At 39.6% G+C, this 27,297-nt stretch overlaps 1 protein-coding gene across 1 annotated transcript; it reads left to right on the top strand.

Annotated features, from left to right (window-relative positions):
• The first annotated feature begins 497 nt into the window (after window positions 1-497).
• On the top strand, window positions 498-5,778 carry LOC148040320 (pentatricopeptide repeat-containing protein At5g27110-like). The gene has a single exon (XM_087698296.1). The coding sequence runs from the start codon at window positions 1,239-1,241 to the stop codon at window positions 4,527-4,529; it is 3,291 nt and encodes a 1,096-aa protein (XP_087554422.1). The 5' UTR covers window positions 498-1,238; the 3' UTR covers window positions 4,530-5,778.
• Window positions 5,779-27,297: the final 21,519 nt, after the last annotated feature.

The following is a 27,297-nucleotide window of genomic DNA, read 5'->3' as shown; positions in this document are numbered from 1 at the left end:
AAAAGGAAATCTATAGCTTCTAGAAAAACATCACTAAAACCGTCTGCTACAACTTGATACGATATAGAAAAATTCAAATCATCTTGGGCGACAGAATGTGGAAGCATAATTGGAAGACTAACAATGTGTGCATCCTGTGGTATAGTCACAATGCAATATCATGTTGTCAACTCGCAAAAGAATGATCCATCTACAGGAAGAACTATAAGTTACAACGGCTTGTCAAGCACCATTCTCATCCTTGCATGCCAACAACACAGAGTCAACATGATGATAACTAAATGCCAACCATGTCTTGCGAAGAAAGAGAGAAACAGATACGTGGTGTTACCTTTACCAGACTACACAAAAAGAATTCTCAATGCAAAGCTGTTACAGCTTCAACTATTGAGCATCATTGATACGTACTTCACTTCGAAATACAAGTTACAACGCATATCTAAACACCATCAATAAAATTGCTACATAACAAACATCCAATAGCTGTATATAGAACTTCAAACTCCTTTAGTGCTGAGGTGCAGCCTGAAGGGGAAAACAACCACATAAGCTATACGGCAGAAGATTCCATTCAGCAAACAAACGCCATTGAGAAATATCAGACGAACAGCCGGTGAAGGACGGGTCTCGTGCCTTTGGGAAGCAAGGTACTAGAATGGTGGCACAATTGTGGTTTCCCAGAGACAGGCTATCGATTGGTGACACAGTTGTGGTTTCCCAGAAACAGGCTATGGATTGGTGACACGGTCGATTCGCGGAAACAGGTCGGATCGGGTAGATATTCACCTGCACATGTGCATCTATCCTGAAGAAGATCACTTGTTTTAGGAGTTGTGTATACCGTCTTGTGAACTGAAGCTCTTATAAGAATATGAATGGTCATATTCTGGTCTGATCAGGCAGTCGGTGCCCTCTTCGGCGAAATGGACCTTGAATATACTTCTGCTGTCAATGCGCTCTGTGTGCTGATATCTAATTGGAATTGTAACCCCACTATCTCAGATCTCTCCATGGCAGGTTGCCTGCTTCCTAACACTCTGAAATCGGTATGCTTCTTGAACGTTTTCACGGCTACTGAAAGCCAGGCATACATCTTCAAGTCTGGCTTTAGCACATTCAATAGCCCCTCCATGTGTCAAAGCTGGACATGCAGTTTTAATAAGCTTAGGTTAGGTTTATTCTCCATCGGATGGAAGCATACATTTATGGATTCTCAAGGAACATAAAAAGTCAGCCACATGACAACTAATCCAATGGCGATTAATTTCTCCAAGAAGCGGGTGCTAAGCTGCAGCAAAGTCACAGACGTCATGCCACCTGTTTTTGATGCAGATATAGCTTTAGACCTCAGAGAAGGTGGACTTCAAGAAGAAATGCATGGTCAAGATTTGTTGTTTGAGGCTGGTGATACAGCTTCTTGGCTGCGTTGGTGTACTGATGCAAAGAATTTGTCACAAGGGAACCGCGTGTATGAGCTTCTTGTTGAAATGGGTTTTGATCAAAGTGAACTCTTTCAGAGCTTATTGGTTCAGATGTATGGTAAATGTGGAGCTTTTCATGATGCACTGGCCATCTTCAACAGCCTTCTTGATAAGGACACTCCCATATGGAACGTAATCATTCGAACCTGTGTGCAGCAACATAAGCCTCAACAAGCTGTTGCACTTTTTAAACAAATGTGGCAAGAAAGTGCAATGCCTGACAAAGTTACATTTGTCTCTGTGCTTTCTGCTTGTGCTAGCCAGGTAACCCTCTTGGAAGCCAAGCAAATGCACACGTCTGTGTTGGGGAATATTCTGGAGTCAGATACTTTCACAGGTACTGCCCTCATAAATTTGTACGGCAAGTGTGGCAGCTTAAAGGATGCATTTGATGTTTTTCACACGATGCTGGACCGAGATGTGGTCACCTGGAACTCGATGATTAGTCTGTGTGCCAAACATGGCTGTCAAAAGGAGGCCTGTCAGTTATTTAAGCAAATGCAGCTGGAAGGAGTTTGGCCTAGCGATGGGACCTTCATTAGCATCCTTGATGCATATGCAAGGCAGTCAATGCTGGCTGAAGGTAGCCATCTCCATGTGCACATTGCTGAAAGTCAATTCAGGTCAGATCTGCACATAAGCAACGCCCTTCTAAACATGTATTGCAAATGTGGCAGTATAGAGGCTGGGCAAAAAATGTTTGTAAGGATGCCCAAACATGATGTGATTACATGGACGTCCATGATCATGGCATACAGTCAGAAAGAACAGGACAAGAAGGCACTAGAACTATTTTACCAAATGCAGCAGCAGGGTGCTAGAGCAGATGAGGTTACCCTTTCAAGTGTTTTAACAGCTTGTGCTGGACACGAAAATTTAGTTGACGGTCAGCAAGTCCATTTTCTGGTAGTAGAATATGGACTGGAAGCGGACACGGTTTTGGCAACCTCTCTCATGAATATGTACGGTAAATGTGGCACATTGGAGGATGCATACAACGTCTTTTTGAAACTAAGTCCATCAGATGTTACGGCATGGAATGCAGTGATTAATCTATACCATAACTATGGGCATGATCAGGTAGCTCTTAGAATTTTTTGCAAAATGCAACACCAAGGCATTTCTCCAGACAATTTTACTTTTGTTGGTCTTCTTTCAGCATGTGCTAGCACAGCAGGATTACAAGAAGGGAAGCTAACACATGCTTTCATTGTTGAACAAACACGTGAGCTAGACAGTGTTATCATTACTGCTCTTGTGACTATGTATGGGAATTGTGGTAGCTTAGATGACTCAAGGAGCACCTTTAATTTTCTGGTCGACCAAGGTGTAGCCTCCTGGAATGCCGTAATTGGAGCATGCACCCAACAAGGTCAAAATGATCAGGCAGTTCAATTTTTTGATCAAATGGTACAAGAAGCTGTTTTTCCAGACAGGATAACTTTTATCAGCATTTTGGAGGCATGTGCTGTGAGGGGATATCTTGTTGATGCTATCAAAATGCACACCTACATAACAAATTGCAGTTTGGAGCTGGATACTGTCTTGGGTAACACCCTCCTTCACATGTATGGTAACTTAGGTAGAATAAATGATGCTTTGAAAATATTTAGAGGCATGCCTGATAGAGACATAGCTTCTTGGAATTCCATGATTGCAACATATTCCAACTATAACCTTTACAGACCTGCTCTTCAACTCATACATGAAATGCATCAAAGAGGAGAAATGGCTGATGGTATTACCTTTGTCCTTGCATTGTCTGTGTGTGCTCGACTCCTAAATATATCAGAAGGAAAGCGGATTCACACATGTATTATTTCCAACGTGTGTCAACTTGATATTGTGTTGGCAACCTCTCTTATTAATATGTATGGTAACTGTGGTAGAATAAGTGATGCTGTGCAAGTATTTAACGAGATGACTGTGCGAAACATAGTTAGTTGGAATGCCATGATTAAAATGTTTGCCCAAGCAGGAATGCGGAAGGAGCTGCTCCATCTTTTTGTCCAAATGGAGAAAGAAGGTTTATTGCCAGACAAAATAAGTTTTCTCAACAGTTTTGATGCTTATGCTGGCTATGAAGCCCTGGGCGGTGCTCGATTGATTCATTTTTGCATTGTGGACAGGGGCTTTGAGGAAGATCTGTCTATAGGAAATGCTCTTATTAGCATGTATGGCAGGTGTGGCAGTGTGATGACTGCTCGAATGATGTTTGATAAATTGTCAAAGAAAGATACTGTTTCATGGAATGCAATGATTGCGGTGTATACTAGATCAGGGCAGTTGGATGAGGCACTTTGCCTGTTTGATCAGATGCAAGGGCAAACTGATTTTCCAAATGCCATCACATTAACCATCATTCTTTCAGCCTGTGCAAGCAAGGCAGCTCTAGCTCAAGGGAGGCAAATACATGCCTGTACTGTAGCCCAGGGATGGGAGTCTGATGTTGTTTTGAGGACTGCCATTCTCAGTATGTATGAGAAGTGCGGTAGTGTAGAGGATGCCCAAAAAATATTTATGGAGTTGCCTGAGCAGGATGTCATTCTCTGGACGTCCATGATTACAGCTCATGCCCAACATGGACAAGGGGTTGAAGCTATACAAGTTTATTACAGAATGCAGCAAGAGGGGTTGGTTCCAGACAGTGTTGCTTTGCTAAATATCCTGGCTGCATGTAGCCATACTGGTTTGATTTGTGAGGCTTTGGACCATTTCAATTCAACGGTTTGTAGTCTTGGTCTCTTTCCTACAGCAAATCATTATGTCTGTGTTATAGACCTCTTGGGTAGGGCTGGACGACTGGATGAGGCTGAGTTTCTGATGACAAATACTCCTTTTCCACCTACATCAGAGTTATGTACAGCATTGCTTGGTGCTTGCAAAAGCCACACAGATTTGGAGCGAGGACAGAACACTGCAAAACTTGTTCTTGAGCTGGGAAAAGGAACAATTGCCCCATACATAGCACTGTCAAACCTCTATGTCGCATGCGACATAAGGCAGGCAGAGCAATTGCAAGTATCAGCAGAAGTGACAAGCACATAACAAGTGGGCTCATTCTGCATGCAGCATTGGGAAGACAAGGCAAGTATAAACAATGGCTGGAAAAGAACAGAAATGCACATTAGTACTGCTGTCTAATTGATAACCTTGTATCTAAACATGGTGAGACGATGCAGATATCTGCACTGGTGACAAAACTAATGAGTGGACTTATGATGGACACAGTATTGAGCAGATAGAGTGACTACTAACAACAGCTGGAAAAGGACAGAAATGCACATTAGTAGTGCTGTCTAACATTAACCTTGCAGCTAAATGTTGTACAAGAATGCGGATGCTTTGAATGAGAAGGTTGAACATCATGCTTAAAGAGTACTCGCAGGCAGATGATCTCAGATAATGGGGCCATCTAACCTTGCAAGGGCCCATGATATTAAGTATACTTACACTTCAATTATGGTTGACAAGCAAGAGGAAGAAGGATGATGACAAAGAGGAAGACTAGGAGGAAGAATAATTAACTGGCAGCAATCTCTAAAAAGCTTTCCTGTTGGTGAAAATTGCAGGTGGAAAGTACAGCAGGAAGAGGTCCTTGAGCAGAAATTTCCACCGATATGTTGCTGCTTAGCAAGCTTTGAATCAGTGCTTCTGCAAGTAGATAACTTTCACCAACCAAAATGCTCTTTGTCAAAAGCATCTGCTGCATCATGCTGAAAATCACCATATCAGAGATACTTGAGAATGACGTCAAGAATGAGATGTATTTGATAAACCATTTTTACTTCCCGAAGTCAGCTAGATGTGAATCAAATAGAAAATGAAGGCTTGAAAGGAAGGATGATTTGATGAAGCTCAAATTCAGTCTAACCAACCAGCCAGCACAATCACGGCCCTGCTAAGTTACTTAAACAAGTCAATAGGTCATTGGAAGCATCAAGAGCAAACAGTATAGACTCGGTGAAATGCATCTTGGTCCCACAGTATTCACTTATTTGTGTGGCAGTTTGACACACTCAGATCTTGAGGGACAACAAAGCTTTATTAACCTGAAGTGTGAATGCTCTTAGACTAATGCCACATACTAAGACAACATCCTCTTGCACCAAAACAGCAGCCAGCTGCCTAAAAATTACCTCCTGGCAGATTCTCCGTGTCTTAAAATTCCTGTGAGAATCAACCCTGTAACATATAGGCTCACCTTCTAATTTCTGCACTTCCAGCACTAAGGCTGTAAAAAGTTTTCTTTCAATAAACTATGCACCCATCCAAATCAAAGTCTAATCACATCGTTAAGGCTGCAATACTAATAGCAACAGTAAACTACAAATGAAAAATAAGAGGTGAGCGTGCAAAAATGTGTAGCAACTCACGTATTCACTCAGTATCATTGTCCAGGGTAGCCAAGTAGTGCTTAGTGAGTGAAAGCTATATTTGGTCACCATTAAGGAGTGATTTAAGAATCTAGACTGTGTGAGTCATGAATTAGATGCAAACAGAAGTGTTAATATCACTGGTAATGGGCTGTGTAAAAAGGAAAAAGATCGAGAAGGTGATCCCATGTTTACCATTTTCTATAAATCAGTGTCAATCTTTTTCAAAGGTTAGAGATGCAGGATATGTACATGCAGAACTTAACAGTTATACATGCATGTGCACTACCACTAGTGTACATGCCATAAGCAAAGAGTCGTTGTTTACAAGGCTGACTTAAACCTTTTCTATACTGCCTACAGAGGATGCCTCAACTTAGACAATCTGTCTTCTACAACCATGCACATTGACTTTTCCCGAAAAGCTTGGAGCAGGGGCACCAATCAAACCAACCTTACCCTGTTGATCAGTTAACTCATTACGCTTCTTTCCTTTGTCCTCGGGCTAATTGCTTAAATTCCATGAGTTGGCTCAGACAATAAAAGCTTTTCTCTTAGCTTATTATCTGCTGCTACCCCACCCCCCCCGGGGTTTAGTCCTAATTATTTGCCAAAATTTTCAGAATTCATCATTCGGTTCCCAAGTGATCACTCTCCAAGCTAGAAAATGAAGTCTAGCCTAAGGAGGGGCCTTCTGGGTTTGTCTGACTCTGCCCCTTTGACAGTACCGCAATGATACCTCTTCCTTCCACCTGTCTCACCTTTAGAAAGAAGTTGTCTCTGCGACTCATGTCATTCCTATTCCTGTATAAAAGCTAGGGGCTTGCCTATAGATTCAGCCACTTATTTTTATTAATGCTGTGCCTAATAAACCGTAGGATCGGTCAAGTTTCCTTCTTTATTTCCAATGAAGGGCTGAGCCATGGAGTTCCCTCTAATTAGATGAATCTAAGAAACTCGGCCGATATATCGATTCTCTGGAAATAAAGGGGCATCTTGGTCTGCTTCTGCAACTTGACCTGCAACTCAGCAATTAACCATTCAAATCTCTGCTTCACGGTTGCGTGACACCAAGGGGACATCCTGAGCATCGAAATACTTCAATTGGTCTGATCGATTGGCAATTGAAATCTTCAAGCCAAGGAGCTTCAAGCTCGCAATCGACTGAGGAGTTCGGTTTTCTGCAGACTCACAACTAAGCCAGAGTGCATAGCATAGCAAATTGAGCACAAACCTCCATAAGAATGCTTAAGGAGTTGATAATTTGTCAACTCCAAGCATACTCAAGTCGTCACTAACAAATATCAGGTCACAGTGTATTCGCCCATCTGGAAAGGGAGATCCCTTTAGAGCAGCATCTAGCACTCTTTCTTCAAATTCCAAGATGAAGGATCCGTTATCAAGGCAAAAAGCAAGCTAAGGGATAGCGCTGTTGATCAACCTTTTCAAGCTAAAGCCATGAGCAGCAATGCCATATACATACATTAGCCGAAGCATTGCTGAATAATATGCCAAACCACACACACTCATGATGCCGTACTCAACTTGGTATTGGTTCTGCAATATGAGGCTGTCTCCAGTGCCAAAAGCATAGTGTAAACCAATACCAGCTTGAGTGTGGCATCATGAATCCTTCATCTTTTCATCCTTAAAACAGTGACCAACATTATTAATCTCAATTTTCCTCTTATTTCTAAATGCTCGGGGAGCCAAATTGTGTCTTCAATAGTTGCATGTAGATCACCCTTGTGGATAATCGATCCTCTTGAAATCTATTGTTATATTAAAGATTTGTAGCAATAGTCCTTCAAGCATAGGTAAGATTTACTTGCATGGATTCCAAGTCAAGCAATGGAAATCCTAATTTATGTTGAAATTAAATCCTAATTTATGTTGAAATTAGGTTTGTAATCAACAATTCATTGTTGAAATGCTTCAAATTCCTTGATGAGGCTTTCGTTGGCATGGAGAAGAGAGAACCAATAGAGGAGAGAGAATTTTGATTTTCTCATGTGGAAAATGATCTAACAACCAATGCATGCATCAGATTAAACATTAAACATTATCGCTACAATAAAGGCTATCATATGTTGTTGGTAACCCTTTAGTTGTTGCTACTTGTTATGAATTAGGGTTTTGTTGTTGTCTAATCCTTTAGATTGTGTATCAATTGTAGTCAATTGCCCCTAAATTTTCCTCAGAGCCTTCTTTAGTCTTGTATGGTGGCCCAGGAACCACACCAAGATGGGAGAGAAAGAGCCCAACATGGAATGTACACTTGTGTGCAACCCAAACTTGACACTATCGAAGTTTCATTTTCAATTGGGCCTCCACATGCAACTTCTTTTGGAAAGGCCCTTTCATCTCTCCCTCATTTAGAATAACATAAAATCCCGCCAACCTTAATTTTAAATTTCTAACCTTTTTGGAAACTTTCCACAAACCTTAATTGGAGACATTAATTGATTTAAATTCTTAGCCCCCATGAGAGCAAAGGTCATTTCCAAGAGCCATTCAATGTCTCTAGCTAAGATTTGTCACCAAACACCCCACTATCACTTGCCACCACAACTTCTACAATGCCCCTACTTCCCAAGCTACGGTTGTCTATCGCCATGATCACATTCAACTTAATCCCCCATGTGTGCATAACTTAAGTATCCTAGCTTAAGCTCCTCAACTTAATTGTCCCAAGAGCATTAAGTTAAAATTCATACCCTTGTGATAGACAACCACATTGAGACCTTGTAGGAGCAATGTACAAGGGCATCAAATACCATTGGAAATAAATATGAGATCTTAGTCAAGCAACATTTGCAAGTATTGCTCAACCATGCTCATGCTCTATGTAGCTCTAGAACCTTAGTTTACTTAAATCAATTATGATCCTCACACATGAATGATAACCACAATTAGAACCAATGACCCTTGCAAAGTTCATCACTTGCACGTTGCATGTATATCTTGCAAATGTATAGTGTCAAAGCCATAAATAATGCACAACAATCCATAGTGACTAGTATAGGAAATACTAATCCTCTAGGCATAAATATTGTTGACACATACTACCTTGAATAGACCCAAAGAATATCCAAAATCACTACTACATAATTGAGCTAGTCTATCTCTAGGTGAGTGGAGATGCTACTTCCCTATTGGGTATTAGGCAATATTTTGGACTCAAAAGCATTTCCTTCTACTAGGATGCTTAGAAACTTATAGAGCTTAGAGAGGACTGTTGCATGGGTACCATTGTAGACTCTTGTGAAGAGGACAACTTTGTCGAGAACTCCAAAGAAGAATTCCCTAACTTGAATGCCAATAACACAAAATTTTTGGACACCCCTATTGTTTTGGGGTTTCTCATCGTAGAGGGACCAAAGTTGGGACTCATCAACCTTTAAAGAAAGAAAGGTTAACAAAGGATGATAATCTAAAAGAACTAAGCTCCACTATTACATTGAAGTATCAGTTCTATGAAAGCTTAACTCATCCATTACAAAATACTAACTTGTATTTTCACTTGTCTTACAAATATCGATTTGTGATATAATAGTTCATTAGCTTAGGTTGGTGGGACAAATGCTAGGATTGGGGTTGATTATAGACTTTCCCATTACTTGTTAAGGCTTCATCTTGAGATTTTGAAGATCCATCATTTTAAATACTTGGCTTCACCCATACGTCCACTGTATGTTCTTAAGACTTTGTTTATGTTTTTGGATTTTCTTGTATATCTTCAAATAGGATAAAGTATTTTTTATTGAATACTTATAGTTAGACTTTTTGATTATGGTCTATCTCTCTCCACGCCTCAACAAGTAGACTTTTAGTTACAAGCTACAAGAGGTATAGATATCTCATGTACAAAGGAAATACTCCCTTGCTACAAGAGGCAAAGATATCTCATGTACAAAGGAAATATTCCCTTGCTATAAGGTATAACAAAAGATAAAGAAAGTGAAAGTAGTGGAGAGAGAATTTTTTTAATTGATTTTTTTGCAAATGAATATGATAACAATCACATGTATTTATAGGATATTGGAGAACTTCTAGCTAAATCAAAAGATATGGTTTTTTTAAAAAATTACCTTAATATTCAAATATATCCTTTGATGCAATGGTGCTCCTTTTTTACATTAGCTAGTTGAATGTCTCACTAAGAAAATAATTGTGCTTCATGCTAAAATTGGAATCAAATGCATAAGAAATTCACTACAAAAGAGCTCATGTTGATGCATACTTTCTTTTGTGATAGTGAGTACATTTTATCATAGGGACAAGGAGAGTGGCCGCAGCCAAGTGTTGAACTTGTCAAGCTTAACAAGTTGAAATTATCTATTGATGTGCTAAATGCTATGAAGACATCAATATGTTCGATAGGTTTGAAAATTTTTCATCTAAGTTGGTTCATTACCTTTGATGTGTTTAGCCAAATGCTAAAGACATGCTCAAGATTGTAGAAAACAAAAAGCACATTCTTAATGAAAAATTTAGGAATTGTTTGCTATGTGCTCATTGGATGAGTAAACAAACTACTACAACTCAAACAATTGTGTGTTTTGTGATAAGCAACAATGTTGCTTTTAGGTGTGAGAATATGATTTTCTAGATGTATTCAAATTTTAAGATGATGTGCTCTCATGCTTTTATGATTTTTGTATGTATTTCATTGCTAGACAAACTTTATGTACAGTCTTTACATCTTGATGTTGGTGACTTGTGAAAGGTGAATAGACATAGACACTCGTGAAGTCAAGGTATGAATTTGCAAATTGAATGTGAAGGGTTGTGAAGACATGATGATGCAAGCCAAGTTGGCCATGACAATTGTTAGACAAGACATTACAATGCTTGTGTTTGATCCACTTATAGTAATTTCTGCTTACAAGTCAATGGATACAAAATTAGGAGTTGATAATAGCAAAATCATGAAATTCTCATAGATCATATATTTGTATATATGTTATCAATTAAAGAATTTTCTACATACTTGGAGTCTTCTAAGAATCTTGTTACTCTCTCATTTACATCATTGACTTTACTTCAAAAAATGAAGCATGCTCAAAAGATTGATGTTTTGGGTTATTAAAGGGATAACTTAAAGTTCAACTACACAAGCTATGTGTAAGTTTTGTCTTTTCATTCCTGCTTCCCATTTTCGTGTGTGTGTGTGTGTGTGTGTGTGTGTGTGTGTGTGTGTGTGTGTGTGTGTGTGTGTGTGTGTGTGTGTGTGTGTGTGTGTGTGTGTGTGTGTGTGTGTGTGTGTGTGTGTGTGTGTGTGTGTGTGTGTGTGTGTGTGTGTGTGTGTGTGTGTGTGTGTGTGTGTGTGTGTGTGTGTGTGTGTGTGTGTGTGTGTGTGTGTGTGTGTGTGTGTGTGTGTGTGTGTGTGTGTGTGTGTGTGTGTGTGTGTGTGTGTGTGTGTGTGTGTGTGTGTGTGTGTGTGTGCGCGTGTGCGCGTCCGTGTGCACCCGTGCGTGCGTGTGCGTGTGTGTGCGTGCCTGTGTGTTTGTTTGTTCATCTTGCCTTGTCTTTGCTTCCTGCATTCTCTTGCCATCATGGATTATCTCCCCACTTTAATACTACTTGGCTAGCCAATAGACAATTTGTGTCACTTGGAAATTTCGGTCTCTTGACCTAAAGCATGCCATCACAACTCTAGATTTTGAAAACCCATTGCTTCTAGATTTTCTTAATGCTTGTAATAACCCAAGGACCACTGTCATTGTAGGTTGTACATTATTATGGATTTTGGTCAATTTCCTTTTTTCCACGAAGATTGGATATAAGGACAAAAAGCATGTGAAATAATGCCTAGACCATGTCAACCCATCCTATAAAGTTAGAGAAATTCGTCTTAAATACAATGCTCCATACCCATCACAATTGATAGAGTGGCATGCACTACTTGTGTCTGTGTATGTGTGTTCATCTTGCCCTCCTTGTCTTTGCTTCCTACATTCTCTCACCATGGATTATCCCCCACACTTTAATACTTGGCTAGCCAATACGCACTTCTCAATTACATGGTAATGAGACATATGAGATTTTTGCAAAGTCTCTTGACCCCGAGCATGGCATCACAACTCTAGATCTAGAACCCATTGATTCTAGAGTTTCTTGATGTTTTTAACCCTAGGATCACTGTTATTGTAAGCTCTAAAATATTATGGATTTTTTTCAATTTCCTTTTTTCCATGAAGATTGGATATAAGGATAAAAAGCTTGTGAATATATGCCTAGACTATGTTAGCCCATCCTATAGAAGCAAAGGGATTCATCTTAACTATGATGATCCATACCCATCACAATTGATAGAGTGGGACAAACTACTTGTGATCTTCATCCTTACTCCTAAGCCACTTATTGAATCCCAAGTGATGGGGAACTAGCAAAGGAATTCATTCCAATTTTTGTGATAAAGATAAGGAGCCAAAGGAGGATTAACTTCAATGAGGGACTCTAGATGACATAAGGGAACAAATTTTCATAGAAAGCCTCCCAACAATGACATCATTAAGCACCCATGCAATCCACAACAATGGAGAAGTCTCAATTAGCAACAATGTCCCTCATCACTATTGATGGAGTGAATATTTGATGATGCCTAGTGTGATCAAGATCCTAGAAATGAAGGAAGAAGAGCTCCATTCTTGATTACTCAATGATATTGATGAGAGCCTCATGGGGACCAAGAAAGTGTTGTGGGAAACATCAAGTTTGATAATGAGGAAGGATCAAGTGCTCAAGAATTAGAAATGGAAGTAGTGGCACTAGGCAAGCAAAGGATTGAAGTTCTTGAAAAAGCATTTGGATGCAACCTCCTCAAAATAGAAACTCAAAATAGGAATTTTTGGCACAAGCCTTCAATCCCTAGAGCAAGAAGAAGAAGAATGAATGCATTTGCAAACATTAATTGATCAACTAGACTAGGACTACTTGAGAATTGATGCTAAGGTTTAGAATGGCAACTAGTAGTATGGGAATTAGCATGTATGGCGGAAGAGAACTTTGGTTTGCAGCACAAACAAATTCAGAGAAATGGGGCAAAAATGAAGAAGTGTTGGCCAATGCTTAGATCAGAGAGCAAGAGACACTGGAATGAGTAGACAAAGGATTCAAGAGAAAATCCATCAACTAGAATGCACATGATGGAGGAACAAAAGAGAAAGTTTGGATGGTTTTTTAATATAGGAACATAAAATGAATTCCTACAAGTGTTAGCCGGGGACAAAGGATTCAAGAGAAAATCCATCAACTAGAATGCACATGATGGAGGCACAAAAGAGCAAGTTTGGATGTTTTTTTACTATAGGAACATAAAATGCATTCCTATAAGTGGTAGCACCTTCTCTCCTCACAAATATCTATGCTTTGCTAGGGGGAATAGAAGGAGGAGAATCTGGATGCTCCACGATCATAAGGGCATACTAGCACTTGTGGAAAAATTTCTACTTATAGGATGGAAGAATCCTAATTTTTATTATCAGTTGAGAGGGATACATGAATATTATTCACCTTTATAGATACAATGAAAGAAAATTTATGTGAAACACAAGCAATAATAGGGGTCTCCAAAGCATTAATAGGAAGATACTTTAATATGGTGCTCAACATAGTGGCTGACTCCACATTGGCAACCAACAAGCTGAATGAAGAGGAATTAGAGGAAATTATTTGCAAATGGAGGAAGGGAAGTTGACATTGAATTTACTAATTTACCCCAGTTATTGGGCAAGGCTTTATAGATGGTGCTCCATGAATAACACCTTTGAATACCATTGCTTCGGTTTGATGAAAGAAAGGTGCCAATTCTATTAACCTTGCCCTTCTTTCTTGCATGAATTGTATTGGGTGATCCTTGACCCTAATATCTTCTGTTCCTTGATTTTTTTAGAAGCTATTTTAGCTCTTATCAAAGCATCTTGAAGACCTATGGGATGCGTAGCTTCCAAAGGTCTTGAGTGTCTAAGGAAGAATTTAAGCCTCAACAAAACTCAGCCACTTATTGAGTGATATCCATGGGTGGGGCATACTTCTTGAGAGTCGCAAGACGAGAGTAGTACACTTCCAAAATCAACCCTAACTAGTGAAGTTTGAAGAACTCATTCATATCCAAGGCAAGATAGGAAGGCAAAATATACCTTCCACACTCAAAACTAGTTTAATATGTGTTATTGAGTTTTCATATAAACCTTATCACATTTCAACATAAGATTTTTAAGAGTTATTGATCTTGCATAAGTAGAAGAGAAATAAAAGTCTTTTATTTAAGTCCTTCCAATAGCCAGAGGCATTACATCACAATAAGGTTCCTATTATAAACTTCACCCATGGAAATTTGAGACATCAATAGCATTGTAGAATGGAGGTTCGAAAAAAATTTCTAGGAGTATGTATTTGGAAGGAAGGTCTAGATTTTGATAAAATAATCCCTCCATCCAAAATCTAGAGACTGCATGGCTGATATAAACATAGGTTGAAAAACAAGAAAACACTTTCAAGCTTCATCATTTTGATATAAATTCATTAAGCATTACTAGAAAAATGAATCATATTGAGTTTCTTTTCAATTGGTTGTCATCTAATTTTAACAATTTGCAAGCGATATCTAGGCTCATATATCTTCTTTTGGTTTGATACCAAATGTAATGTGCCTAGTACATATATTTGGTAGTCCACTAAGAGGTAATGAAGGTAAATTCTATTTAGAAGTACCTTGGAATAACCAAAAATTTGTAATGTTGAATTGCTTGAGCCTACCTCTCATAGGGGAAGCTCTACCTTGATCCCACAAGGATCAACCTAAAATGGGGCCTAAATCAATACTACGATCTCCTATCAACATTATCTAATGTTAGCTTTAAAGTTACTACTTTTCTATCATCCCTCAAACTCAAGGAAACCATCTCTGCACTTCTTTAAAGAGGGTGACAAAAGAGTAGGAGTGATATATGTGGAGCTCTCTACCCATAAGGGATAATTTTGACTCTATTCCTATAATATCCATGTCCTTTGCGCATGAATGGAGACTAGTGGGGAGGGAAATATAACATCCAAGCTAAATTAAGAACTTTAAAAAACCTTAGAGCATTTTAGATGCCATTCTATTCAAATATAACATTGTGTCATCCATGGCTGTTATTTTACTTGAGCTATTCGACACTATCAATGCAAATTGATCAAGGCCTAATCAAGGACTAAACTACCATTTATCATTATCATTGATATGATCAAGATCAAAGTGATTTTCATCTCGATATCATCATCTCAACTAATCCTCTCCAATAGCCACCATCATTTGACTAATTATCTCCACCAAAGGAGAGAGCGCCATCACTCACATCCATTAGGACAAGAAAAGGAGGAGGAGAGAGAGAGAGAGAGAGAGAGAGATATATATATATATATATATATATATATATATATATATATATATATATATATATATATATATATATATATATATATATATATATATATATATATATATATAGTTGACTCAATGGGAATGCAATAAGTAAATGCTATATATTAGCCTTAGTCTAAATAATATGAGTCTTTTTTCATCATATTTCTCTTCTATCATTTCCTTCTAAGTGCAATTGTATCTGCTGCTGCAAAGGAGAGAGGGGGGGGAGGGAGAGAAGGAATTTAAAAATAGAGAGATAGTGGAAGATAATGGAGAAGAAAAGGATAGAGGATAAGAGAACGAAGAAGGAGAGTGTTAGAGAGGAATCAAAGGAGACAAGAAAAAGACCTAGAAGCCTAATGTACAACTCGAATGGAAGCACACAAGCAGAAGTAAGAGCTATGGCACAGAGAGAGAGAGAGAGAGAGAGAGAGAGAGAGAGAGAGAATGTATGTGGGAAATCCAACAGTTACAATGTGTGATCGTCCTTCCCTTATTCAATAGTCATTGAAAGAATAAAGAATGAAGTGACAGTGATGGGCACCCACCACCTACTTGCAGTGTATGTGTGTGCAAGTATAGTGTGTACAGTGAGTACATGGGGGTAGCTAGGCATAAGCACCTTTACCCCCAACAACCTCCCATTTAAAGGTGAACGTGCCTCATTAAGGAGTAAAAGAAAAAGAGAAAAAGTACAACATACACATAGCATACAACGAAATGAGGAAAGACATCATCTCATCCTACGCACATCATCTTTTTAAGGAGGGCGAGACTTTTAGTGAGCAGATCTTCAGGATTCTTGTCAGTTGAGATCTTGAAAAGCTCAATAGACTTGTCCTCTACCACCTCTCTGATGAAGTGATAGCACACCTCAATGTTCTTTGTCTTGCATGGAAGGCTGGATTCTTGACCAACTGAATAGCACTCATAGAATACGAATGCAGTGTAGGGGCCATAGAAATACCAAGATCTACCAACCATACATCTAACCATAGGGCCTCCTTACAAGCCACTATGGCCACAATGTACTCAACCTCTATAATAGACAAGGCCATATATTTCTGCACCCTAAACATCCAAGCGATAGCACCTCTAGCATAGGTAAAGACATACCTAGAGGTGGACTTTCTAATATTTGCATGTCCTACATAATCTGAGAGTCAATGTTACCCATGACTCTTGTATCTTGGTTGCCATAGCAAATGCACATATCTATTGTACCTTTCATGTATCTCATGATACCTTCACAACGTCCCAATGTCATTTGCTAGGTGTAGCCATATAGTGTGTCAAGATTGTGGGAGAGAAAGAAGGAGTCTCACTTGTAGCTTTCTCACTTACACAATGGGGGAAAACAGTTTTCCTCTTCTTAGTTGTGTAAGCCAAAAGAACTCTAGTACAGAGAAATAGAAGAATCCTATATATGGGTCTCAAACCAAACTCAAATAACTAAGGTGGCATACTAACTGAGCCACGAACTAGAGTAGATAAGGATAACTGTCATCTAGCTATTATTCATGGGCGGTGTACCAATCGCATCTACAGCTAACAAGTCAGTGACATAAATGCACAACGGTCACCCTGGCATATCACGATTGGAGCTCGATATCTCAACACTCCCCCTCGAGCTCAATCCCAATTCCTACACACCAAGTAGGTCTCTGAACTTGCGCAGCTTCTCTGTGCCCAATGCCTTTGTGAATATGTCAGCTATCTGATCCTCTGTGCTGACATAAACTAGATCAATAAGACCTAGTAAAACCCTCTCCCACACATAGTGATAATGCACCTCAATGTGCTTTGTTCTAGCATGATAGATTGGGTTATTTGCCAAGTGTATACTACTCATGTTGTCACAATAAATGACAACTGGCCCATCTGTAGGTTGATGCATATCATAAAGTAGCTTATGCAACCAAGCTACCTCACATGCAGCCATTGCTGCACCCCTGTACTCACTTTTTCTTAACACATGATCCAACAATGATTCCTTGCCAACATTTTGTTTATTAGGTAGTATGTAAAAGGTGATGGGTAGGTTCTCAATCTCGATTGTCCTAGTCACTACATGAAGCAGAGATTACCTTTGTTAGGATATCCACCAAGATCTTGTTCGTGGATTCAGCTTGACCGTTAGCTTGAGGATAATATGATGAGGATTTTATGTGGATTATCAAGAAGGTGGATAACAAGTGAGCAATCACTTCATAGATGAAGTGTATGCCTTGGTCACTAACCAACTCTATGGGACAACCAAACTGTGAGATTACTTGCTCGCAAAGAAACTTAGCTATGGTCCTAGTGTCATTTTTGTGAGTTTCTCAAGTTTCTCCCCACTTGATGAGATAGTTTGTGCAACAATAATGTACTTAGCTTGTGAGCACTATGTCGCAGGACTGATTGGACCAATTAAGTTAATTTTCCATTCTCAAATGGTTGGTATGTGAACACTAGTGTTAACTCCATTTTGTCCTTACAAATAGAGACTTTGGTTTGTTTGTCACTTGCCACGGTGCTTCACAAACTTAGCTACATTGCAGAATAGCATAGGCCACCATAGTTGAGATTGGAGTAGCTTGTATGCTATGGTGAATCCACTGAAATGTTCTCTAGTAATCCCTCCATGTGCTTCCATGAGAAAATCATGTATTTCATGTTTGCAAGCACATCTCCTTAAAAGTCCATCCTATCCTAACTGATATAATTGACTTGCAATTATCTGATAGAGTTGGATCTTCAAAATTAATCTCTTTAACCTAGCTTTTTCTATGGGTCATTCAGGCAATCCATTCTCTAGGATGTGGACTATATCCATCTATCCAATATGATATGATGCCTACTCTAAACAAGTCTCATTTGTTGGGCATTCTAAAAAGATGTGCATTCGATAGGTCATCAATGATGCCCTGTCCAACCACTTCACCTGTGGGTGTGCGAGACATATGATTTTTCATATAGCACTATTTGCATGTGTGTACTACAACAACAAAGTTAAATTCCAAAAGAAGAAGTAACCATTGAGCAATGTGTCTAGTTGCGCAAGGTTTGTTCACAAGATAAAGTAATGCTTGATGATCCACACAGAAGGTAAAGGGTGTCACTAGAAGATAATGTCTAAACATCTTTATAGCAAACATCATGGCTAACCCTTCCCTCTCTGTTTTTGTGGAATAGTTCATTTCCCTATTAGTGAGTTGTCTGCTAGCAAAGCTCACTTGATAATCAAGGTTATTCTCACCAGGTCTACATAACACTGTCCCCATGGCAAACTTTGATGCATCAATGTGCACATGGAAGGTAATGGACCCCAATCTAGGACTCTTAAGATAGAAGTTGAAGGTAGAGCCTGTTTAAGCCTTTCATAGGCTTGCTAGTATTCTTCAATCCACTTGAATACTATCAATAGCTTGTACAAAGGTCTATCAATCAATGCATAATTTAGCACAAAATGCCGATAGTATCCTGTGTGGCCTAAGAAATATTGAACTCCCTTGTTGGTCAAAGGGAAAAGGTCTACAATTACATGAACTTTTGAGGAGTCTGTAGCTATCCCATTCCTCAACACAATGTGCCCTAAAATGAAACCTCTAAGTGCTCTTCCCAATTGGTGTGGATGCACAAATCATCGACAAATACATCCAACCATCTTTTGAGCATGTCCTTGAAGATGGCATAAATGAGCCACTGGAAGGTAACATAGGTATTGGTTAGCCCAAGTAGCATGACTATATAGGTAAAGACCTCCCATTCAGTGGCAAATGCCATCTTGTGCTTGTCGTCCAAATGGACTTGCACTTAGTTATAGCCTAAGAAGCCATCCAAGAAACTTTAGGCTTCCTTTCCTACCACTCTCTCTAGCATGTGCTTAATGTATGGTGGTAGTTGTCTCTCTTTATAGTTGTGTTGACCTTTTATAGTTCACACACACTCGAATCTTTCCATTCTTTTTCATGACTATCACTGTGAGTGATACCTAGTCTGTGTGCTCCATCTCGTAAATGAATCTTACATTTAGTAACTTATCAATCTCTTCCTTTATTGCATGTGCATGCTTAGGATTCAATGCGTACGGTTGTTGCTCAACTGATACTGTATCAAGAGTCATGGGAATATTATGAGTCATGATACTTGGATCTATTTCTTTCAAGTCGTCTAAGGACCATGCAAACACGTCGAAGAAATTCCTTGAGAGATTTATGAGATTAGTCTCTTCCTCCTTAATTAGGTCACTTTCTATGTATATGGGTCAAGGTCTATCATCTTCCCTTGCCAAGTTTACTTCCTTGATTTTGGCCTGAACGGGTTTACTCACCTACCCTTTTCGCTTGACTCCTAGTAACACCACTATTTGATCACCCTTCCTAAACTTCATAAAGCGCTTGGGAAAATCTTGGGGTTTTCTTCTATCAATCAGCTTCTAAAGACTTTGACTGTTTCCTTCTCTCTTTCTTTAGCCTCTTGCACCTTAGGTGGACTGGGAGGTCCCCCTTGGTACGTGTGGTCCTAGGTGGTTGAGGCATTTCAAGGTTGCTGTCACAGCTTACATTTAACTCGGAGTTGTACTCACAATCCTCACTAATGATGTGGTTTCTGGTTGGACTAATCCCACTTACTCATAATCTACTACCTCTAAGTATTTTAGCCAAGTTTATTCGCAATCTACCTTGACAACTCCTTCATTCACTCTAAAAGCATTGACCTCTTAGGGTTTAGAGTTTACTCTGATTTGCTCAATCACTCTTCCATCTATGTCATATTCTATGGTCTCTAGTTTCTCTTTGCTTTTCTCACTGATGGAATAACAGTCTTTGTACTCATCATCAAAATCCTCATACTCAAACTGTGTGTTGTTTTCAAGGTTCTTGTCCTCAAGTTTTTACTCACTTGTAATGAGAGCCTAGTTGTATAACAAGTTTAAGTCATGCACCTTAGTCCATCGCCACTCCTTACTCTCCATGAGATCCTTGAGGGTCTTTAGGTTTGCAACTAGGTTTCCAGCTAGCTCACTTAACAGGTACTTGAGGATTCTATGGAGTTCCAATTTGTTAGTTGGGACATGATAGGTGATTGGTGTTGGTCAACTAATGGAACTCCTAGCCATCATGCATAGGGGTATTGTGGGTAGGTTAGAAATTGTGGCTTTGTTGGGTTTGCTAATAGTTGAGTATATTGCTGCTTGTCTATATTCATCCTCACTATCCGATAATGGTAGATCAATGGTTTCCAACACATGTATCCAGTCACCTCATCCTTAGGACAAGGAATGTACTTAGTTAGAGGTCCATAATTGCTTCTGGGATTTGAATCACCCTTCAACATGGCAAAGATGGCATCTAGGTCCACTTGTGAGCTTTTCCAAGTGTCCATCTCTACTTAGATTGTTTCTAATCTATTGCCTAAGAATATCAAGCCATTACACCAATCCTCTATCACTCAAGCATTCCTCATCCAAGGTCTACATAGTAGGATATCATAATCCACTCCCTTCATGACTATGAAGTTCACGAAGAATTGAATTTCCACTATCTTTAAAGGCCAATCCTTCAGGACCCCACCTTTATCCCATTCTCTAAAGTGACATTGAACCGTGTAGTTTCTACCAGTGGGTTTCTCGAAACTTGCAGGACTGCATGGCTAAGTACACTAACTCTTGCTCGTATTTCTACTATCCCCTTTCGCGTTGTATCTCCTAGAGCAATGAAAGTAAGACTATGTGCATCTCAGTGCCTTTCCAAAAGGCATTTACTTGTGGATACTTAAACATTAGGTTCAACGTTAGGCTTGGTATGTACGTCACAGCGTCATGGTCAAGCAAGTCTTGTGATTCATGTCTATTGGTTTGTTCTACCCATTTCTTTAACACTTGCCACAGTGCAAGGTTTTGTCTAAGCAAGTCTCTCAGTCGCAATGTTACAAGAGTTGATATAAGGGTGGTAAGCAAATTGCCAACCAAATTTTCCTCCTTGCTTAATGGGTTTCCTGCCAACGCTCTTGTCCAGTTCATCTATTCATGGCATCCATGTTTTGCCTATGCGATTGTGCATGTGGTGATGTTGCCTATAATGTCCACATTACTTAGTTTATTTTAATAGACAATGTGTGTATACATTCCAAAAAATTGATTTATGTTGAAAATAAAATTGCACATTTTTAAAACTAGCTCTAAATATGAAGATAATTGTTATTATTAATGAGGTATTATATACCAACTCATGGAAGAAAGACTTGGGAAACCCTCCCAATACTAGCTTATTAAAACTATGTTTGTAGTATAGAATAACAAAAAGAACTAGCCTAGTGGATAGTCACTTGGTAGTTAAGTGCACTTGGATGACGACATTGCCGGGATGGGTGACCTCCCAAGAAGATTTTCCTACAAGCTAGTGGGAGCTTTGCACACGTAGCCAATGGCACCAACGAAGCCTTCATAGCCCATTGCCAAGTATGCCAACTTGGTCGTCGCCTTAGTCGTGAGCCTTGGAGTGACGGTTGCCTGATGACGTGACATGCGATGCTCGCCTATATATTCATAAATTTAATCTTTGCACTTAAAAAATGGATCCCTCTCTCTAACGCCATCAATGATGTCATCAAAAATTCTAAAAGAAAGCATTATCTTTGTGTCATCAATGATGTCATCGAAAAGGCTAAAAAAGCAAGTGTCCTCTCTTTTACCCCCCCATTACTATATAAACAAGGGTAGAGCGTCACATCAAGGACACACACCAACCCATGCAAAAGTCTCTCTCTCCTGTTGATGCGATGAAGCTCTGTTGCAATCAACCGAGTCTCTCTCTCTCTCCATACCTACGTGGAAGTGATGCCCGAATCCATCAAGCTTCTTCCATGGCTCCCAAGGGACGTCAAATTGCTGAGTGGTGAGATCACACTCAGAGAGATCCCCAACATGAGAAATTAGTCCCTGCTATACACAAAGTTGTTGCTACAATCAGTCGAGTTTCTCTCTCTCTCTCCACACCTACGCGGAAGCACTGCCCGAATCCGTCAAGCTTCTTCCATGGCTCCCAAGAGACATCAAGTTGCTGAGCGAGGTCACGCTCAGAGAGCTCCCCAACATGAGGAAGTAGTTGTTGCTGTACACGAAGTTGAGGCACAAGTTAAAGTTGCCTCCGAATCCATTCAACCCGAAGGACCAATTATTCCACAACAAATCGAGGTTGCAGTCATAAACCATAATCGCGATGGATGGCCGAACAGAGAAAGGGATTACTTTAGGCTATTAGCTCTACAACTTCCTAATGAGGGATAAGTTAGTCCATTACATAGATTACAATCAGTTTAGAACACACTTAAACTTACAAAAACATGTTAGTATTATCAATTTCTTTTTAAGAAGAAACACAGAAATTGATGGAGGGGATAGATTCTATGCATCGCATACATTGACAAGTGTGTTAAAAAATGTCTTATGGTTATGACTCATTTTGGATTTGTGAATGATGAATTATGGCTTTGTGGATTGTGGTGGTTTGGGACATTGGAATCACCAACCCAATGCTCCCTAACACTCTACAGGGTGGGGGTCCTACTCTCCTGAGTAAGGTAGGTGTTTTGGTTTTTTGATCACTCGAGCACCTGAGAGGGCAAAGGGCCAAGTGATAAGTGCCAATGTTATATAGGACGGCTCCTGAGGCTCCTGGAAGTTTAGACGGGGCTCTGAGCTAATAAATTCCTTGTTGACCCCATGATAGAGTGCGATCACATAGCCCAATCTTGAGGGATTTGAAGGTCCTATTCTAGGCTAGACGGTGTCTTTCTACGGAAAGACGGATTTTGTACCACTCTACATAGAGTGATGGTTCTAGATGTTACTATGAAATAAAGTATCTAATTTTTTAATTGTTTATTATGTGCTAAAGATTGAGTTTAATGAACCCATTTTAATGGAGTAATAAAAGGAAGCTAATTTTATATGTCCAAATAGCGTGGTAGTATACTTGCTAATTAGAAAACTAAGCAAACCCCATCGAGGAAAGTGGGAGGCTTTGATCCTGACGACCGAACGCCTATGGTTGGGTGGACCCGATAAGTCACGTAACTTTTCAACACTAGATAGAGCTGATTAAATTGTGACCCTCCCAATACCGGTAGGATTAGTTACCAAGTTTAACACAGTTTTGCGGGGCTGGAGCTGAGATTTTACCTTATGGTTGGATAGGGGAATTGAGTTACACTCTCCTCCCTCTCTCAATCTCCTTGAACCAAGTGCGGTGTTAACCTCACTCCTGCCTTTGATTGATTACAAAGTGGTCTTTCTTAGGTGGGTGTTAGATTGTTATTAGGGGTGACTTGTCCACGTTTTCCCTGTGAAGTAGAACTAAGATTCCCATGTTCAACTAAGTCCAAGGTTTCCCGCGGGGAGACGAGATGGTGATCTGTATGGATATAACAATCGACTATTAAGAGGACTCCTCCAGGTCTGTTGGAGGAGGCACCTAACATTGCCTCTCCTACTCTTAAGTATGTGGGAGAGATTCGTGGGCTCATGGTTGAGAGTTCATTGATCTCATCCTCAATGATAAGCTCAACATCTTGCAAGTGAGCTTGTGTTTCTTTCATCCATTCTTTGACCTTATCCACAACTTTTAATTTTTGGTTGGGGTCAAGGTACTCTCCAACCTTAGCACTTCCCTTCTCCCTCATCTTAGGAGTAGATGTTTCTGCTTCTACATCAGTAACCTACTTTCCATTTGTTAAAGTAGTTGTGCTATTTATTTTGAGTGTTATTTTTGCATCAATCCTCTTTCTTTTCATGACATTATGGGGATAGGTGTGGCATTGTTGTCAAGTGACTCAACAAAAAGAGTTTGAGCAGCACATATCTCTACCTCTCCCTTTGCCTAAAGCTACAGCTGGCACATGCCTAAAGTCCATCAGTATGGGATTATCCTCCTCGTCATAAGAGACATAAGGGTTCATATATGACTAAATCCCTAAGACCACTCTCAATGAAAGGTCTTGCTCTGCTCAATGTATCACAAAACCTTCCTCAATGGACTTGAATTTGATGCAAGGATGTGCACATGTATTTTGAAAGAACTATTTCCTTAACATGTCTTTAGCCCTTTTCTCTTGTGGTATGTCATAAGAAGTAGGAGATGGCTTGTTCTAGAAAAGGTATATCAACATTGTGACCTATATCCCTCTACTTTCTTGGCCTATACCTACATCAATACCTATAGATAGATTTGCATTCTAAGTATTTATATCTATTATTTCTTGCTATTACGTGGGTTTGTTTGGATGACAGGTACCAATTTTCTCCTCTACCCATATGTTGGAATGCGTTTTTGAAAATCTAAACATGTACTATGATGTATATTGTTGAGTTAAAAACTTTTTCTTGCACATTCGTGGTAAGATATTTTCTTTGCAATATATAGCTCAGAACTAGCTATTGGACAATCAAGTGATAATATGTTGAATGTATAAAATTTTGTAATTTCAATTTTTTTGAAATGCTTGTTGAAAAAAAAAAGCAAAACGCACACACACTCACATGCATATCATTACATACCCAATCTATGGATCTTAGCATGTAGCCTTTAGCCTTTGTATTTTAATTCTTTTAAGCTATGTGCAAATACAAACATGTACACTCTTATGTATATCATTTATTTATAATGGATGTGGCCCCCTCATGTAAGATCTCTTTATGGTGGTTTTGCAAAAATAATGGTATCATTCTCCCCATTAAAAATGGAAATATCGTGTATATATGGATGTTTTTATGCCTTGTTTCTGTGCTTCTTTGGGTGTCATCACGGTGCATGGAATGGAGGAGGCTCAACGACATGCGAGCCATCTGCACACCATCTAATTAACAAAACCTTAAAACTTCAACCCCACTTTGGTATACACATCCTTTGCTCTCTCTTGTTCTATGTGTGCTATCAAAGCTTTCTAACATAGGAACATACCTAGCAAACATCAATTATCTATTGTAATCACTTACAATAATCAAAGTTTTTGTTTCTCCATATTGCATTCTCTTTTCTTACATGGTATCATAGCATAAGCTCTAAGCAAGTAGACATCTGAAAAGCACATGAGAGACTTGTAAAATTTAGAGAGATAGCACAACCTTATCCTACTTAAAACATAGATTCTCATGTTTACTTTCCATACAAAGGATTGAAGGGGAGCTTGATGGCAGAAACTATACGCTAAAGATTTAAGGTGCATGTCCTCTTAAGTACTTAGGAGCTGTGAAATATAATAGAAGGTTGAGATTTCAAGCCCTTTCCATATATAATTCCATATACTTTATAGCAACCATACATAAGGCCTTATGTCAAATAGTTATTAGCATCAAAGACTCAATCTTGACATTGATACAACATTGATCTTAATGCAAAATCCTGTTCAATTATCAAATCTCAATATGAAACATTGTTAACCCTCATACGAACAAGGTGGAAAATCGAAAAAATCTAAAGCAAAAGATAAGGCCAAGGAAAAAGTGAAACGGAAGATGAAGGCATGCCAAGAAAAATATGAAAACACGAGAAGTGCAGAAAAGTCCTGAATCAAGGAGAAAGGCGAACAAGAAAAAGCGCAAGTCAATGCTTTTGTAAAAGAGCGCAAGGCGCACTATGATTATTTTAAGAGCGTCGGGCTCTCACCCGTGCAGATTGTAAAGGTAGATGGGTGGTAGGAAGGAAGCTAGGAAGATAGGAGGATAATGGGAAAAATGTCCTAGGCCACAACCGGCCATGTAAAAAAGGGGCGGCCAAAAGGGATTTAGGGTTTTGTATATAAAGTTGAAAAGTGAATGAGAAGCTCATTCTTGTGTGTGGCCAAAAGTAGCTCTCCTCCTCTTCTTCGTCTTCTTCTTCTTATTCTTGATTGCTTGAGCTTGTGCTTGAGAGAGGGAGTGTGAGAGTGTAAGGGAGTGAATGTGTGAGGGTAAGGGACCGTGGTGGAGAAACTCTCCATCTTCTGTTCTCTTCTCTTCTCTTCTCTTGCTCGTGGCAATGGAGCTTGGAGCATGGAGCGTGGAGCGTGGAGCTTGAGGATGGAGCTCGCTTCAAGCTTGCACTTGGATCGCGGAGCTACCGGAGTGCTTGGAGAGGAGGCAACTTGATCGGGCATGGAGGTAAGCTCACTACACTCATAGAGATGGATGGCGCGTAGGCTATGTGAGAGGTAGCCATTAGTGCTCAGCTTGGAATGCTTGAAGCAATAAACGATCCATAGGTCTTGGCAGTTGATCACCTCTACATTTTGGTTCCGTTGTTGGGACCAATGGATTCAAGCCTTGAGCGCTTGCGCGCTTCGAATCGAGCATTGAAGTATGGTTTTTCCCAAACCAATGCTTGAGGTAGAAAGGTAGGAAGCGAGGGAGTTGAAGAGGCATTCGATCTCCTTAGTAAGTAAGTTTTTGTATTTTTGGATTTGGAAAAGTAGGTTGGAGTAGTTTAGGTGTTTTCTTTGTGATTTTTGTTGACATTTAGGTAGGATAGGAGCAAAATAGTTGAGCACACAGTAAGGTTTTTGCTGCTGTATAACATGCTGGAACAGGAAAAAGAAGGGCAAAATATGAAATCCAGGGCTAAATACTGGTAAGAGGAGAAAAATTAAGGTGAATGCAGACCTAGGCAGGGCAATAAGAGGCTAAGAGTGGCAAGGAAGACCTCATTTTGCATTAGTGAGAGAGAGAGAGAGAGACATGCTGATCATAGAGGAGATCACATGCTTTGATTCTGGTGTTTTCAATCGATCCAGGTATCGTAAGGATCTTCTGTATATACTATTGGTGTGATCTAAAAGGTATGACAAGGGGATTGTGACGAGCACTAGGAGAAATCAACCAAAAATCATCTCGTTGTGTCGTAGGATTTGCAATCGGGGACCTCCATGTCCTGGTCCCTGACTCCCAAAGTCGAACCGAGGGACCTATCCAATTCCCAGAATCGAACCACTCAAACAAACCTGCCTGGTCCGATCAACCACCCTGTCCAATTTTGAAAATCGAACATTCCACAATCAGACACACAACCCA

The sequence above is a fragment of the Lygodium microphyllum genome, chromosome 2, assembly GCF_053477565.2.
Source record: "Lygodium microphyllum isolate KBCC chromosome 2, Lygodium_microphyllum_v1.1.10, whole genome shotgun sequence".
Lineage (NCBI taxonomy): Eukaryota > Viridiplantae > Streptophyta > Polypodiopsida > Schizaeales > Lygodiaceae > Lygodium > Lygodium microphyllum.
This window is presented reverse-complemented; position numbering and strand designations above follow the sequence as displayed.

Bases quoted from the DNA above. Each gene is read 5' to 3' on its own strand.
- LOC148040320 (XM_087698296.1), top strand. From the start codon at position 1,239: ATGACAACTAATCCAATGGCGATTAATTTCTCCAAGAAGCGGGTGCTA.